The 14648-nt window shown below is 53.9% G+C and overlaps 2 protein-coding genes across 2 annotated transcripts; both read right to left on the bottom strand.

The window, feature by feature from the left end:
• Positions 1-626: 626 nt before the first annotated feature.
• Positions 627-5856, bottom strand: LOC137766677 (double homeobox protein 4-like protein 4). The gene is made up of 4 exons (XM_068547274.1): positions 5814-5856; positions 3926-4080; positions 2389-2509; positions 627-1084 (listed from the first exon to the last, which is right to left on the bottom strand). Exons 1-4 carry the CDS (start codon positions 5854-5856, stop codon positions 627-629), a joined length of 777 nt encoding a protein of 258 aa, XP_068403375.1.
• A 3049-nt stretch (positions 5857-8905) lies between these two features.
• On the bottom strand, positions 8906-14135 carry LOC137766676 (double homeobox protein 4-like protein 4). Its single transcript, XM_068547273.1, has 4 exons — positions 14093-14135; positions 12205-12359; positions 10668-10788; positions 8906-9363 (listed from the first exon to the last, which is right to left on the bottom strand). Exons 1-4 carry the CDS (start codon positions 14133-14135, stop codon positions 8906-8908), a joined length of 777 nt encoding a protein of 258 aa, XP_068403374.1.
• Between the last annotated feature and the right edge of the window lie 513 nt (positions 14136-14648).

Here is a 14648-nt window from a genome sequence, read left to right as displayed (position 1 = left end):
CTAAGAACTCTGGCAATGAAAGTGTTTGCATAGTTCTGTCCTTGTGCGCAGAGGGCGATACCCTGAGGAACCCTTCCACACCATGCACCCAGAAACCAAGTGAAGGTTGTCACTGAGAGACTGTTTTCGTGCTTCCACTAGGGTGTGTTTGTGGCTACAAGCTACGGGACTAGACAGGGGCGTCTGGACCACCTTCCCGTGCTGTCCCAGGCCAAGGGAGGGATTTCACCTCCCCGAGGAAACGCGGGAGAATACAAAGCGACCAAAGCACAACCAAGAACTTGAACTGAGTGCCAAGATTTATTGATTGGATCAATGGAATGTCACATACAACGGGGAAATCCAGTTCAGCCTTGGGTCCTCCTCGTTGTCACTGAAAGGCTAGAATTCCTTGAGGCTTCAGAGGTGGTGGCCCTCCTGGTGCCCATGCTTCCTGACAGTCCGTGTGGAGCATTGCATTGCTCGTAGACACAACGCAGTTGCCGTCGACAGTCTTCTTGCCTTGGTCGCCCTGCCAGACAGTATCATGAGCGTTGCTTGTTCCTTCTCCTTTCTCTCGCCCGTGGCTCTGCCTCCCGGGAAAGGAGGCTTGAACGGGGCTCGGGGGAAGGTCTTCCTACCTCTCCCTAAGCCTGTGGCACTGGGGAGCCTGGCAGCATGTCGAGCAAGGCCTGGAATTCTTCCTCGCTGAGGGGGGCTTCCAGGGTTGCCGCAAGTTCCTCTTCCTCTGCGTCCGCATTCGGAAAAGGGCCTGCCTTGTCCAGAATGTCCGCGTCTGACAAGAGTTCGTCCAGGAGGCTTGAAGAGCCTGGAAGGGCTGAGTGCAGGGGCTGTTGCTCCAGCTGGGGAGATGTCTCTTCACTTGAGGTTGGCTGCTGCGGCCAAAAGTGTGTCTCTGGCGGTGCAGGCGGCACGATGGCCCCCTGGGCAGGCTGCCCACTGGCGATGACAGCATGTGTCCCTTCGCCCCACGGAACTGTGGCCGGAAGAGGCTGCGGGTTCTGGCATCCCTGAAGTGCTGCCAGGCTGGGCTGGACCACGATGAACATCAACGGGTGGCCCACACAGCACCCAGGGGCAGCCCCTGGCAGAAGAAAGGTGGGGGAGAAAACAGGAGTGGCCGCAGCAAAGGATTGCGTGCTCTCGGGTGCATGAGAGGGAGGATAACGATGAGAGCTGCTATGGACAGTGGGCGGGGGGCTTTGGTCCGACAGGGCAGTCACGGCTGACGTGGCATCTGGTCCTTCGGCCAGGGCATTCACAGGCCCACTAGCGCTCTGCTTTGGGTGCCGAGCTCTTCGGTTCTGGAACCATATCTAGGGAACCATATGGGGAGACAGGAACATTAGCAGCGCAACAGTCCAGATCTACTTGCCGCCGCCCCATCCCTGGCCGGCCCCGCCACGGCCCGCCCTGCCCTGCCCTGCCCTGCCCTCCAATCTGTCAGGTCCATGGCAAGTACTGGTGGGCCTCATCTAAGGGCCATTTTACCTAGAGCTTTCGCCTTGGCTCTTGAAAATGCGGGAGGACGTCAGGGCAACACAGGACCCACCCCACCCCTCCCCACCCCTGGCTTTGAGGAGAGCCGTCATTGACCGGCTACAACCTCAGGCCCCTCCCTGGCTGCCCAGGACTTCCATTGCCCTCTCCTCTTCCGGAAAGGGATGCCTTCAGATCAGCTCCCTTAGTGTATTCGTAGGACGAAGGGAACCTCCTCCCAATCCCCCCTCGCCAAGCCTACCTATATCCAGCAGCAACCCGTCACAAGGTTTAACACTCCTTCCTCGTGGGAGAAGCCAAGTCCCACCCACTGGTGGAGAACTTACCTGGATTCGAGGTTCAGGAATTCCTGTCTGGTGAGCCAATTCTTCCCTGGCAGCAATAGATGGAAATCGATCCCTCTCAAAGGCTTGCACAAGGACCCTTGTTTGAGAAGGAGAGATGAAAGTCCTCTTTCGCCTGGCCTCTCTTCCCAAGCTTTCTGAAGAAGAACACACAGAGAAGAGAGGACATTCAGGCCAATTGCAGCACATTCACAGCAGATGCAGTGTGTGGTATGTAGGAAGTGGTATGTCATAGATCAAGATCGATACATCGATACATCTTATTCAGTGCTATGTGAAAATGCCCCATGTGATGGAAGAAGGGATTTCTGCACATCCGGGCAGGTTCCGGACCCGAAGATTCCAAGCCTTCCTGGCCATGCATCTCCCCACCCTCCAACAGGGGCATGATGCTCCTGTGTGGAACAGGAATGGGGCAAGAAGCCAAGATATCATGGTTTCCTCTCTGAAGCGTTCCTGGCCTCCCACGGTCATCCACGTTCAGAGATGATTGTGTCTCAAGGGGATGCTCTGGGGAAATGCCTTTGGATTGCTGGGTACTTACCTCGAGTCAAAGCCTGAGGTGGTGGCGGCCGCAGCGGCTGCGACTGCCCCCCTTTGAAGGCATTCTCCGACAGCAATCGGCTCTGCTTTAGGCGTCTTCTTCGTTGGTTTTGAAACCAAACCTGGGTACAAAGAAAGAAAGCCTTGTCATTCAATGCTTATGCACGTACTTCCAAGACCGATTGCAGGATGCACCATAAAACAAACGCACAAACGCGCCAGCCAGCCAGCCAGCCAGCCAGAACAAGCCGACTAATGGAGACCCAGTATGGCCCATCTGCCCCCAGTGGAAATATTTACGAGTCAAAGGGACTGAACTCTCACTGGCAGGTAGAATGTAGACTCCCGCTTTCACCTCTGAAGAAGTGCACCAGATTCCAGAATACACAATCTGTGTCCGTGAAAATAATCCTTCCTCTTCGCGTCACCTTACTGGTGTGCAGAGTAATGACTTGTGACACAGGAGGAGACAATGCTTGCTTTCCCACAGTCAGAATGGGATGGATAGCTACCTCTCTCTCTCCCTCTCACCCGCCCCACCCCTCCTCATCAAAACTAGCAGTTTCTCTGTGGGTCTTTTGGTCCCCATCTACGATTCTCCGCATCTACCTGTTGACGTCTGTCTCTGTTGCCACCCGCCCGCCGGCGCACCTGCCTGCCTGCCTGCCTTGCCCTCACTCTGTCTCTGTCCCAGGCTCCCAGGCTCAATCTCCTTTCCCTCATTTGCTCTCTTTGCCTCCCCTTTGGCACGGTCCATGCCCGATTCATGGTTCCCTGTCTCTCTTATGTCCTCACAGGCAGTACTGTCTCATAACACGCAATCATATCCATTAGCAAGTGCCCCCATGAAAACCACACTTCCCATGCTGCCTGGGAACTACTCATTGACAGTCACTTCTCAGGGACTACATGCCTCCATCACTCTTAGGTCAGGAGACTCTTATGTACCCGCTCCCCATCTTCAGAATATGTGTCCTTGTCTTCAACAGTGAAGCCGTGTGCATGCTACCTCATTCCCCGAGGCCGAACCGCAGTGTGGACCTGTGCTTGTGTGCGTGTGTGTGTGCATGTTTTTAGACGTTTCTGACGGTGGTGTGTGGAAAATGTGACACCCTGAGAAAACGTGTTCGTAGGGAAAGCCAATCAGTCTTTGGCGACGCTTTGTAAGGTCGCAGGCGAGGTGTTCCTACCTTTGGTGACTCCTCTCCAGCCTGCCCAGAGAGGGAAGTCTTCAGCACGGCTAGTTCCTCGGAGGCCAGCCATCAAGGGAACACCTCCCTGGCACCACCAGGCCCTCCTGCTTCCTTGGCCCCTCGCCCTTTATTCTTGACCACCCATTTGAATGGACCTCTCGCCACACAGCTCAGTCTGGCCACGCTTTCGAAAGGGAGCCACCGTCCTTGCCAAGATTCGAGTCCCTGCTGTCTGGAGCACCCAGAAGAGGAAGCCCCAAGGGCAAGGACTCCAGCTGGCGTAGGGCGACTTGCGTCTGGACATGGACCCCGAGAGGGAGAATGGATCGAGAGACTCGGACGTACCTGAATTCTGCTTTCTGGAATGCCCAGTTCTCGTGCCAGCCGTTCTCTGGTCGTTATCCCGGGGTAGGGGTTCTGTTGAAAGAGTGCTTGCAGGGTGTCCTTCTGACTCAGCCTCAGAACCAGCCTCCTCCTTCGCGATGGTCTTGAGAGTCGGCCTGTGGGAGAGAAAAGGGGGAATGTGTCAGGGGCGAATCCATGGAGGTGCAAACCAATGGTACCGGCACAGCGCTGGTCCTTGTGCCACGTGAAAAATCTGTAAGCCAGGGGAAGACTCTGCATTTGGAAAAACCGTGGGCACACCCTGAAAGCCACGCTGAGTGGGACCCTGTGGGCTCAAGCTAAGCTGAGGGTCAAGGCTATGGGGATCCCCCAACAATCGCCAAGGATCCACAGGGCGCCATGCAAGCAGAAGGGGAAAGCCCTAGAAAAACAGGCTAACGTGACCAAAATGGGTGGAAGGATTGTCCACCTGTGGAGGCCTCAGAAAGTCTTGATGGCTTCTACCAGATTTACCTTGAACTCTATGCTAACGGAAGGAGCCCGGCTTCTGGCCTGTCATACGCACAGGGCACATCCGCTTTCACTATTTGAAAGGAAACGAGACGAAAGCCAAACGAAGCCAGTCAAATACACAAGCCCACCCCCAACACAGAACGCACTAGGAGATTGTTAAGAAGACAAACTCTTTTGAGATAAGGAGCAACGTGGGGCCCCGTCTGATGGCGCCCGCCCACCCACACACCCACAACAGCCGAGTATACTTCGGAAGATGAGTTTCCCTTTCCAGGCACCAAGGTCTTGCTGACTCGCCGTGTGTGTGTGCTATTCTTTCAGTTGGGCAGCCTTGAAGGGCTGCCGCCATCCCTGTCCTATTTGAGGTTGCGTCTTTCTGGTGGCAAGGGAATAGATGCGTGTTGGTTTCCTGCCTTCTAAGGCGGGAGCCGGGCGTGATGGCCAGGGTGGATGTGGTTTCAGGCACGTCCTGCACATCTTTGAGATTTGAGTTTCCTGAACTCTCTCCAAGTCTAGGACAACACCAACCCTTCTGCAAGGGCCACCCGCTCTAGCAGCTGGCAGCTGGTGACGTAGGGTCGTCTCCAGGTCTCGCGCTGGAAGGAGACAAGGCAAGGCAAGGGTTACGGACCCCCAACGGGGACTTCCTTTAAAAGAGCCCTTCCTTCCTGCCAGCTCCAAGGAAAATCTTTGGAAAGCACTCAAGGAACGAACGTGTCACACTGCGGATTTTGCCTTTCCAGAGGCTCCTGCACTGGCTACCTTGGAGTCCAATGAGAGACAGTTCGAGTGCTCCTGGAATCTCTGTTTCCCAGGCTCTAGCTTTCAGGTGTGCTCAAAGAAAAACTCTCTTTTTCTTGTATTCTTAATACATACTGGATGTGGATCCTTTCCATGGACACCATGGAAGTTAACCAGTTCAAATGGAACACGAAACCAAAGAGAGCAAATCCGTAACAACAGCAAGAATAGAACATGGGAAACCAACACAAAATCCCAAACATGGTCAACTGGAAAAAAGTGTCAGTTTAGTTGGGAACGTTTTCAAACACTCGTGTTCCGTTCACTGCAACCACAGGCTGGGATTTTTGGTAGAGAAGCCATTGTCAGGCAACAGGCCTACCTACTTCCATGTCGATTTCAAGAAGGAAAAGAAACGAACCATCAAACCAGAAATATGTACGTGAATTGCCCAAACCAAGGTGCATCCTTTGGCCCAACTGATTCCAGAAACATGTCCCAGCATATCTGTCCGTGCCAATTGGTGGTCATTGGGAAACTTCAACCTTCGTGGTGATCAACCCTTGGGGTGGGGAGGTGCATGAGTGTATTTGGAGGACCCAACCCCAGAGCCCAGATGCTGAGGGCAACGTACCTGTGGAGCTGCTGTATGTGCCGGACGAGCTGGACGAATCCATGGTGGGAGACCCACACGGATGGCACGGAAGCTGCTGGCCAACTGCTCAGTGCTGAGAAGCTCAGGATTTATAATGGGTGAGGATGCCCCGCCCCTATTTATGTAAATAGCCGCAGATGGTGGGGAACCCTTCCTTGCACATTGAGAACCTGGAAGGAATCCCGTGAGGCAAGTGGGCGTTGGAATGGAAGGCCTGTTGGGAGGCTCCCAGGTCCCTTTGAAGCTGCCGCCCTCGTCATCCTTTCCCAGAATGCTTGGGGTCCAGTGCTCTCTCGTTTTCACACCTTTTCACATTCCACACATACTTTTGCTCTCCGTGGAATTCCCCAACTCTGAATCCCTCACGCTTAGCTGTGTCACTGTACTTTCCAAAATGGAGAGAGAACCTGGAGCCTAGCTTTCCTCGAGTACGTTTCCCACTTCGTTCATCACCACCAGGACGTCATTGCCTCGCACTCTTAAAGCATTTCCTTGGCTGGGGTTTGAGTTCCCGATAATTCACACACTAAGCTTGACTGCTTATCTAGGGTCTACCCATGGTCCTCAACAGTTCGGGACTTTTTCAGAGGTACCCTGAAACCCACCCCCTTGCTCACATGCCATGGAGAGACCAGAGAAAGGGGCAGGCCACATGTGTAGGTTTCACAAGCCAAGGAACTTAATTTCAGTGCTTGTCCTTGGCGTCCACAAGATGAAGTCGGTTTCACATTCACTGGTCAACTGGCATCTGGAAGAAGAAGAAGAGAGGAAGAAGAAGAGGAGGAGGAAGAGGAGGAAGAAGAAGAAGAGGAGGAAGAAGGAGAGGGATATGAAGCAAGTTATATGATGGATGATGACACAGCTTGGTTTGAAAGGAATGCTTTGGATTCCAAATACAACCATCCCAAAATTTTCGGGGCGTTTGGGCTGCAGAGAATTGAAAACTTAGAAGCAAACAAACAAAAAAACCACACAGAAACACAGAACCATCTCTAATGTGTTCTTTTGCCACCACGTGGATTAACATGAGGACAGTGAGCTTATTTAGAAACAGTTGGGAATTGGAGTAATTACACCACCAATTCGTGAAAATATGCCTGGGGCGTGTGTGTTTGTGTGATCTGTGTGTTTGATTTTCTGCACCCACCCACTAAGGGCGGTTGTCAGGTGGTACCCGTGGACGGATGTCACCGGGGCTAGTAGGAGTGTGCAAGTCCCAGGAGGCCCAAGAGGATGTCCTGAGGAGGTGCAGTTCCTGGTCCATTGTCCTCAAGTGCCAGACATCGGGGGGGGGGGGGGGCGTGACCGTCTTGTTGGATCAGGGTGGTTTTTCCCGAGAAGGTGGAAGTTTTGGCTGAGATAATCACAGAAACATGGGATTTGCTGGCTCCTCCCAGAAGGCACTGGCTTCCAGACTTGGACCGGCTCCCTCCTGGACAATCCAGGTGGGGTAAGCTTGCTTGGGAGAGTAGAAGCTTTGATCAGCATGGCAGCCAGGACATCCTGAGAGCCCGCAGGTGTGTTTATGCGCAGTCCACCAGTGGCCTCCCTGTGGACGTTCCGCTGCCGGTCCCTGGGCTCCGAGATTTCGCTGGAGCAACCAGCATTGAAACCCCAAGATGGTAAAGCCACAGTTCCTAGCTCTAGCTAGCGTCTGTGCAAGTCCTGCCACCCACAAGGATCTCAGTGTTTCCCGGCACACTGTGACCCAGTGTTCCTCCCGCCCTGTTGAAAGCACCATCTTTTCCATAAGTTGTCTCTTACCGCATCACCAGTCATACTTGTCCTGACGCTACCGTGGCCAGATTCTTTTCCCAGAAGCCCTATGCCACCTGTGTGGCCCTTGAAACTGACGTTTCCTTTCTGCCCAAGGAAAAGAAGGAGAGAGAGAGAGAGAGGAAGAGAGAGAGAGAGACAGAGAGACAGAGAGAGAGGGCTGTATATTGCTCTAGAGCTCTGGAGAAAGGGGAGCCTAAGACAGAGGAGTGACTGGGAGGGAGCTGAGGACTAGATGTGTCTGCAGAGGTATACACACTATAGAGCTAGAGACCCGGATGCAGTAGTAGCTAGAGAGTCAGATACATCGGCGTATACACATTCAAGTGGCAACTCTCAGATTATTTTCCTACTTCGTGCCGCTGACACACCCATGCTGGACATGGGGAGCACGGATTGAGCCAATCGAGAATCACTCAACACAGAGTGTACGAGGCACATGTATTCGAAAATATTTTTGAAAGAAGCAGTGGGAGGGATCACCTGCCACGACGTTAAGATGCCACAGGCATTTGGTTTTTCAGTTCCTTTGTGCATCGCTTTAGTTGTAACACGGCTTATCTTTTGAGAGGTGTGCGCGTGTGGTGTGTGGCCGTAGACAGACAATGAGAGAGAGAGAGGGACGGAGAGAGATTATTTGCCTGCATAATAAACCGGGCACAGTTGTTACTAAGAACTCTGGCAATGAAAGTGTTTGCATAGTTCTGTCCTTGTGCGCAGAGGGCGATACCCTGAGGAACCCTTCCACACCATGCACCCAGAAACCAAGTGAAGGTTGTCACTGAGAGACTGTTTACGTGCTTCCACTAGGGTGTGTTTGTGGCTACAAGCTACGGGACTAGACAGGGGCGTCTGGACCACCTTCCCGTGCTGTCCCAGGCCAAGGGAGGGATTTCACCTCCCCGAGGAAACGCGGGAGAATACAAAGCGACCAAAGCACAACCAAGAACTTGAACTGAGTGCCAAGATTTATTGATTGGATCAATGGAATGTCACATACAACGGGGAAATCCAGTTCAGCCTTGGGTCCTCCTCGTTGTCACTGAAAGGCTAGAATTCCTTGAGGCTTCAGAGGTGGTGGCCCTCCTGGTGCCCATGCTTCCTGACAGTCCGTGTGGAGCATGGCATTGCTCGTAGACACAACGCAGTTGCCGTCGACAGTCTTCTTGCCTTGGTCGCCCTGCCAGACAGTATCATGAGCGTTGCTTGTTCCTTCTCCTTTCTCTCGCCCGTGGCTCTGCCTCCCGGGAAAGGAGGCTTGAACGGGGCTCGGGGGAAGGTCTTCCTACCTCCCCCTAAGCCTGTGGCACTGGGGAGCCTGGCAGCATGTCGAGCAAGGCCTGGAATTCTTCCTCGCTGAGGGGGGCTTCCAGGGTTGCCGCAAGTTCCTCTTCCTCTGCGTCCGCATTCGGAAAAGGGCCTGCCTTGTCCAGAATGTCCGCGTCTGACAAGAGTTCGTCCAGGAGGCTTGAAGAGCCTGGAAGGGCTGAGTGCTGGGGCTGTTGCTCCAGCTGGGGAGATGTCTCTTCACTTGAGGTTGGCTGCTGCGGCCAAAAGTGTGTCTCTGGCGGTGCAGGCGGCACGATGGCCCCCTGGGCAGGCTGCCCACTGGCGATGACAGCATGTGTCCCTTCGCCCCACGGAACTGTGGCCGGAAGAGGCTGCGGGTTCTGGCATCCCTGAAGTGCTGCCAGGCTGGGCTGGACCACGATGAACATCAACGGGTGGCCCACACAGCACCCAGGGGCAGCCCCTGGCAGAAGAAAGGTGGGGGAGAAAACAGGAGTGGCCGCAGCAAAGGATTGCGTGCTCTCGGGTGCATGAGAGGGAGGATAACGATGAGAGCTGCTATGGACAGTGGGCGGGGGGCTTTGGTCCGACAGGGCAGTCACGGCTGACGTGGCATCTGGTCCTTCGGCCAGGGCATTCACAGGCCCACTAGCGCTCTGCTTTGGGTGCCGAGCTCTTCGGTTCTGGAACCATATCTAGGGAACCATATGGGGAGACAGGAACATTAGCAGCGCAACAGTCCAGATCTACTTGCCGCCGCCCCATCCCTGGCCGGCCCCGCCACGGCCCGCCCTGCCCTGCCCTGCCCTGCCCTCCAATCTGTCAGGTCCATGGCAAGTACTGGTGGGCCTCATCTAAGGGCCATTTTACCTAGAGCTTTCGCCTTGGCTCTTGAAAATGCGGGAGGACGTCAGGGCAACACAGGACCCACCCCACCCCTCCCCACCCCTGGCTTTGAGGAGAGCCGTCATTGACCGGCTACAACCTCAGGCCCCTCCCTGGCTGCCCAGGACTTCCATTGCCCTCTCCTCTTCCGGAAAGGGATGCCTTCAGATCAGCTCCCTTAGTGTATTCGTAGGACGAAGGGAACCTCCTCCCAATCCCCCCTCGCCAAGCCTACCTATATCCAGCAGCAACCCGTCACAAGGTTTAACACTCCTTCCTCGTGGGAGAAGCCAAGTCCCACCCACTGGTGGAGAACTTACCTGGATTCGAGGTTCAGGAATTCCTGTCTGGTGAGCCAATTCTTCCCTGGCAGCAATAGATGGAAATCGATCCCTCTCAAAGGCTTGCACAAGGACCCTTGTTTGAGAAGGAGAGATGAAAGTCCTCTTTCGCCTGGCCTCTCTTCCCAAGCTTTCTGAAGAAGAACACACAGAGAAGAGAGGACATTCAGGCCAATTGCAGCACATTCACAGCAGATGCAGTGTGTGGTATGTAGGAAGTGGTATGTCATAGATCAAGATCGATACATCGATACATCTTATTCAGTGCTATGTGAAAATGCCCCATGTGATGGAAGAAGGGATTTCTGCACATCCGGGCAGGTTCCGGACCCGAAGATTCCAAGCCTTCCTGGCCATGCATCTCCCCACCCTCCAACAGGGGCATGATGCTCCTGTGTGGAACAGGAATGGGGCAAGAAGCCAAGATATCATGGTTTCCTCTCTGAAGCGTTCCTGGCCTCCCACGGTCATCCACGTTCAGAGATGATTGTGTCTCAAGGGGATGCTCTGGGGAAATACCTTTGGATTGCTGGGTACTTACCTCGAGTCAAAGCCTGAGGTGGTGGCGGCCGCAGCGGCTGCGACTGCCCCCCTTTGAAGGCATTCTCCGACAGCAATCGGCTCTGCTTTAGGCGTCTTCTTCGTTGGTTTTGAAACCAAACCTGGGTACAAAGAAAGAAAGCCTTGTCATTCAATGCTTATGCACGTACTTCCAAGACCGATTGCAGGATGCACCATAAAACAAACGCACAAACGCGCCAGCCAGCCAGCCAACCAGCCAGAACAAGCCGACTAATGGAGACCCAGTATGGCCCATCTGCCCCCAGTGGAAATATTTACGAGTCAAAGGGACTGAACTCTCACTGGCAGGTAGAATGTAGACTCCCGCTTTCACCTCTGAAGAAGTGCACCAGATTCCAGAATACACAATCTGTGTCCGTGAAAATAATCCTTCCTCTTCGCGTCACCTTACTGGTGTGCAGAGTAATGACTTGTGACACAGGAGGAGACAATGCTTGCTTTCCCACAGTCAGAATGGGATGGATAGCTACCTCTCTCTCTCCCTCTCACCCGCCCCACCCCTCCTCATCAAAACTAGCAGTTTCTCTGTGGGTCTTTTGGTCCCCATCTACGATTCTCCGCATCTACCTGTTGACGTCTGTCTCTGTTGCCACCCGCCCGCCGGCGCACCTGCCTGCCTGCCTGCCTTGCCCTCACTCTGTCTCTGTCCCAGGCTCCCAGGCTCAATCTCCTTTCCCTCATTTGCTCTCTTTGCCTCCCCTTTGGCACGGTCCATGCCCGATTCATGGTTCCCTGTCTCTCTTATGTCCTCACAGGCAGTACTGTCTCATAACACGCAATCATATCCATTAGCAAGTGCCCCCATGAAAACCACACTTCCCATGCTGCCTGGGAACTACTCATTGACAGTCACTTCTCAGGGACTACATGCCTCCATCACTCTTAGGTCAGGAGACTCTTATGTACCCGCTCCCCATCTTCAGAATATGTGTCCTTGTCTTCAACAGTGAAGCCGTGTGCATGCTACCTCATTCCCCGAGGCCGAACCGCAGTGTGGACCTGTGCTTGTGTGCGTGTGTGTGTGCATGTTTTTAGACGTTTCTGACGGTGGTGTGTGGAAAATGTGACACCCTGAGAAAACGTGTTCGTAGGGAAAGCCAATCAGTCTTTGGCGACGCTTTGTAAGGTCGCAGGCGATGTGTTCCTACCTTTGGTGACTCCTCTCCAGCCTGCCCAGAGAGGGAAGTCTTCAGCACGGCTAGTTCCTCGGAGGCCAGCCATCAAGGGAACACCTCCCTGGCACCACCAGGCCCTCCTGCTTCCTTGGCCCCTCGCCCTTTATTCTTGACCACCCATTTGAATGGACCTCTCGCCACACAGCTCAGTCTGGCCACGCTTTCGAAAGGGAGCCACCGTCCTTGCCAAGATTCGAGTCCCTGCTGTCTGGAGCACCCAGAAGAGGAAGCCCCAAGGGCAAGGACTCCAGCTGGCGTAGGGCGACTTGCGTCTGGACATGGACCCCGAGAGGGAGAATGGATCGAGAGACTCGGACGTACCTGAATTCTGCTTTCTGGAATGCCCAGTTCTCGTGCCAGCCGTTCTCTGGTCGTTATCCCGGGGTAGGGGTTCTGTTGAAAGAGTGCTTGCAGGGTGTCCTTCTGACTCAGCCTCAGAACCAGCCTCCTCCTTCGCGATGGTCTTGAGAGTCGGCCTGTGGGAGAGAAAAGGGGGAATGTGTCAGGGGCGAATCCATGGAGGTGCAAACCAATGGTACCGGCACAGCGCTGGTCCTTGTGCCACGTGAAAAATCTGTAAGCCAGGGGAAGACTCTGCATTTGGAAAAACCGTGGGCACACCCTGAAAGCCACGCTGAGTGGGACCCTGTGGGCTCAAGCTAAGCTGAGGGTCAAGGCTATGGGGATCCCCCAACAATCGCCAAGGATCCACAGGGCGCCATGCAAGCAGAAGGGGAAAGCCCTAGAAAAACAGGCTAACGTGACCAAAATGGGTGGAAGGATTGTCCACCTGTGGAGGCCTCAGAAAGTCTTGATGGCTTCTACCAGATTTACCTTGAACTCTATGCTAACGGAAGGAGCCCGGCTTCTGGCCTGTCATACGCACAGGGCACATCCGCTTTCACTATTTGAAAGGAAACGAGACGAAAGCCAAACGAAGCCAGTCAAATACACAAGCCCACCCCCAACACAGAACGCACTAGGAGATTGTTAAGAAGACAAACTCTTTTGAGATAAGGAGCAACGTGGGGCCCCGTCTGATGGCGCCCGCCCACCCACACACCCACAACAGCCGAGTATACTTCGGAAGATGAGTTTCCCTTTCCAGGCACCAAGGTCTTGCTGACTCGCCGTGTGTGTGTGCTATTCTTTCAGTTGGGCAGCCTTGAAGGGCTGCCGCCATCCCTGTCCTATTTGAGGTTGCGTCTTTCTGGTGGCAAGGGAATAGATGCGTGTTGGTTTCCTGCCTTCTAAGGCGGGAGCCGGGCGTGATGGCCAGGGTGGATGTGGTTTCAGGCACGTCCTGCACATCCTTGAGATTTGAGTTTCCTGAACTCTCTCCAACTCTAGGACAACACCAACCCTTCTGCAAGGGCCACCCGCTCTAGCAGCTGGCAGCTGGTGACGTAGGGTCGTCTCCAGGTCTCGCGCTGGAAGGAGACAAGGCAAGGCAAGGGTTACGGACCCCCAACGGGGACTTCCTTTAAAAGAGCCCTTCCTTCCTGCCAGCTCCAAGGAAAATCTTTGGAAAGCACTCAAGGAACGAACGTGTCACACTGCGGATTTTGCCTTTCCAGAGGCTCCTGCACTGGCTACCTTGGAGTCCAATGAGAGACAGTTCGAGTGCTCCTGGAATCTCTGTTTCCCAGGCTCTAGCTTTCAGGTGTGCTCAAAGAAAAACTCTCTTTTTCTTGTATTCTTAATACATACTGGATGTGGATCCTTTCCATGGACACCATGGAAGTTAACCAGTTCAAATGGAACACGAAACCAAAGAGAGCAAATCCGTAACAACAGCAAGAATAGAACATGGGAAACCAACACAAAATCCCAAACATGGTCAACTGGAAAAAAGTGTCAGTTTAGTTGGGAACGTTTTCAAACACTCGTGTTCCGTTCACTGCAACCACAGGCTGGGATTTTTGGTAGAGAAGCCATTGTCAGGCAACAGGCCTACCTACTTCCATGTCGATTTCAAGAAGGAAAAGAAACGAACCATCAAACCAGAAATATGTACGTGAATTGCCCAAACCAAGGTGCATCCTTTGGCCCAACTGATTCCAGAAACATGTCCCAGCATATCTGTCCGTGCCAATTGGTGGTCATTGGGAAACTTCAACCTTCGTGGTGATCAACCCTTGGGGTGGGGAGGTGCATGAGTGTATTTGGAGGACCCAACCCCAGAGCCCAGATGCTGAGGGCAACGTACCTGTGGAGCTGCTGTATGTGCCGGACGAGCTGGACGAATCCATGGTGGGAGACCCACACGGATGGCACGGAAGCTGCTGGCCAACTGCTCAGTGCTGAGAAGCTCAGGATTTATAATGGGTGAGGATGCCCCGCCCCTATTTATGTAAATAGCCGCAGATGGTGGGGAACCCTTCCTTGCACATTGAGAACCTGGAAGGAATCCCGTGAGGCAAGTGGGCGTTGGAATGGAAGGCCTGTTGGGAGGCTCCCAGGTCCCTTTGAAGCTGCCGCCCTCGTCATCCTTTCCCAGAATGCTTGGGGTCCAGTGCTCTCTCGTTTTCACACCTTTTCACATTCCACACATACTTTTGCTCTCCGTGGAATTCCCCAACTCTGAATCCCTCACGCTTAGCTGTGTCACTGTACTTTCCAAAATGGAGAGAGAACCTGGAGCCTAGCTTTCCTCGAGTACGTTTCCCACTTCGTTCATCACCACCAGGACGTCATTGCCTCGCACTCTTAAAGCATTTCCTTGGCTGGGGTTTGAGTTCCCGATAATTCACACACTAAGCTTG

This window comes from Eschrichtius robustus, chromosome 6 (genome assembly GCF_028021215.1).
Source record: "Eschrichtius robustus isolate mEscRob2 chromosome 6, mEscRob2.pri, whole genome shotgun sequence".
Lineage (NCBI taxonomy): Eukaryota > Metazoa > Chordata > Mammalia > Artiodactyla > Eschrichtiidae > Eschrichtius > Eschrichtius robustus.
This window is presented reverse-complemented; position numbering and strand designations above follow the sequence as displayed.

Coding starts and splice junctions, on each gene's coding strand:
- LOC137766677 (XM_068547274.1), bottom strand. CDS start 5,856: ATGGATTCGTCCAGCTCGTCCGGCACATACAGCAGCTCCACAG. Junction 4,081..5,813: donor CACATACAGCAGCTCCACAG/GTACGTTGCCCT, acceptor TCTCTCCCACAG/GCCGACTCTCAAGACCATCG. Junction 2,510..3,925: donor TTCCAGAAAGCAGAATTCAG/GTACGTCCGAGT, acceptor CTTTGTACCCAG/GTTTGGTTTCAAAACCAACG.
- LOC137766676 (XM_068547273.1), bottom strand. CDS start 14,135: ATGGATTCGTCCAGCTCGTCCGGCACATACAGCAGCTCCACAG. Junction 10,789..12,204: donor TTCCAGAAAGCAGAATTCAG/GTACGTCCGAGT, acceptor CTTTGTACCCAG/GTTTGGTTTCAAAACCAACG. Junction 9,364..10,667: donor ACCTCAGGCTTTGACTCGAG/GTAAGTACCCAG, acceptor TTCTTCTGCCAG/GGGCTGCCCCTGGGTGCTGT.